The sequence below is a fragment of the Sinocyclocheilus rhinocerous genome, unplaced genomic scaffold (assembly GCF_001515625.1).
Source record: "Sinocyclocheilus rhinocerous isolate Xijiao unplaced genomic scaffold, SAMN03320098_v1.1 C36310027, whole genome shotgun sequence".
NCBI lineage: Eukaryota > Metazoa > Chordata > Actinopteri > Cypriniformes > Cyprinidae > Sinocyclocheilus > Sinocyclocheilus rhinocerous.
Window position 1 is genome coordinate 1 of NW_015778364.1, and position 996 is coordinate 996.

Sequence of the window (996 nt, forward strand, 5' to 3'; positions counted from 1 at the left end):
CACCACATCAAGTTCCAGATCTTCCTCAAGAAGAACAACGTTAGATTTCCTTTTGAGGTCAGGCAATACGTCCGGTTTAACCTCCGGGATAGGATCAGACAAACTCTTGTCCTCTTTTGATTGACTTTTTTTATTTCTACTAAAAATAGATGCGACTTTTAACTCCTTGGCATCTTTGACAGACTCAAGATGATCAGGGGAAATGGGATGCACCTCAGCTTGAATCATGAGAGTTCGTGGTGACACCTGTAGAGGACCGACTGCAGAATCACAATGATCATTACAGAGGTTGCCTTCACTTAATGTGTCAGCATTGTCAGTCTTGGGAATCACATTGCTCTCTTCCCACTCTTGACTTTGATTCTGCACAAAGTCTTTGAATGAAATTGTGACGGTGGCGCTTTTCTTTTCTGCACTTTCCTCCAATTTAGTCTCACATACAGGCTCTTGTGCATCAGCATCACATTCCTTAGTCTCTTCACAGCCACCTTTTGCCTTTCGGATTCTCCTCACAGCAGATTTTCTGTTTGCGCAGTCTTTCCTCCTGCTTTGGTTTACTGAGGGTTTTTGTTCAGAACTTTCTGCTGAATTCGTAATCATCAGGACATCTGTGACATTTTTCCTCATGTCAGAGTCTTTATCAGAGGAGGCATCATGACAGGTTTGAGCTGGAAGGACGGCAGTATTGCTTTCCTTTACAGATGATTCACTGGGACTTTCAATCAAGACAACATCATCTGTGACCACCTGTGCATCCTCCTCTTTGGACTTCTTGTTGTCTTTGGCCTTCCTGGTTCGCTTCTGCCCCTGTCCTCTTATAGGTTTCACAGGGATTTCACGACTTGCTTGCTCTGAAGGTTGCGGAGAGTTTTCTTTAGCTACTAGAGAGCAGCTTTTTATATCTTGTGCAGGCGAGGTCCTCTTAAAGTAGTCCATAATGTTGTTAGACTTTGGTGGTGAGAACGGTTTCTCCACCGGCTTGGGCATAAAGTAGTT

The 996-nt window shown here is 43.9% G+C and overlaps 1 protein-coding gene across 1 annotated transcript; it reads right to left on the reverse strand.

The window, feature by feature from the left end:
* Nucleotides 1-6: 6 nt before the first annotated feature.
* On the reverse strand, nucleotides 7-990 carry LOC107735804 (ATPase family AAA domain-containing protein 5-like; the record flags this gene model as incomplete). The annotated part of the gene is made up of 1 exon (XM_016547382.1): nucleotides 7-990. A coding segment is annotated over one exon (984 nt), but the record flags the coding sequence as incomplete, so codon positions are not given.
* Nucleotides 991-996: the final 6 nt, after the last annotated feature.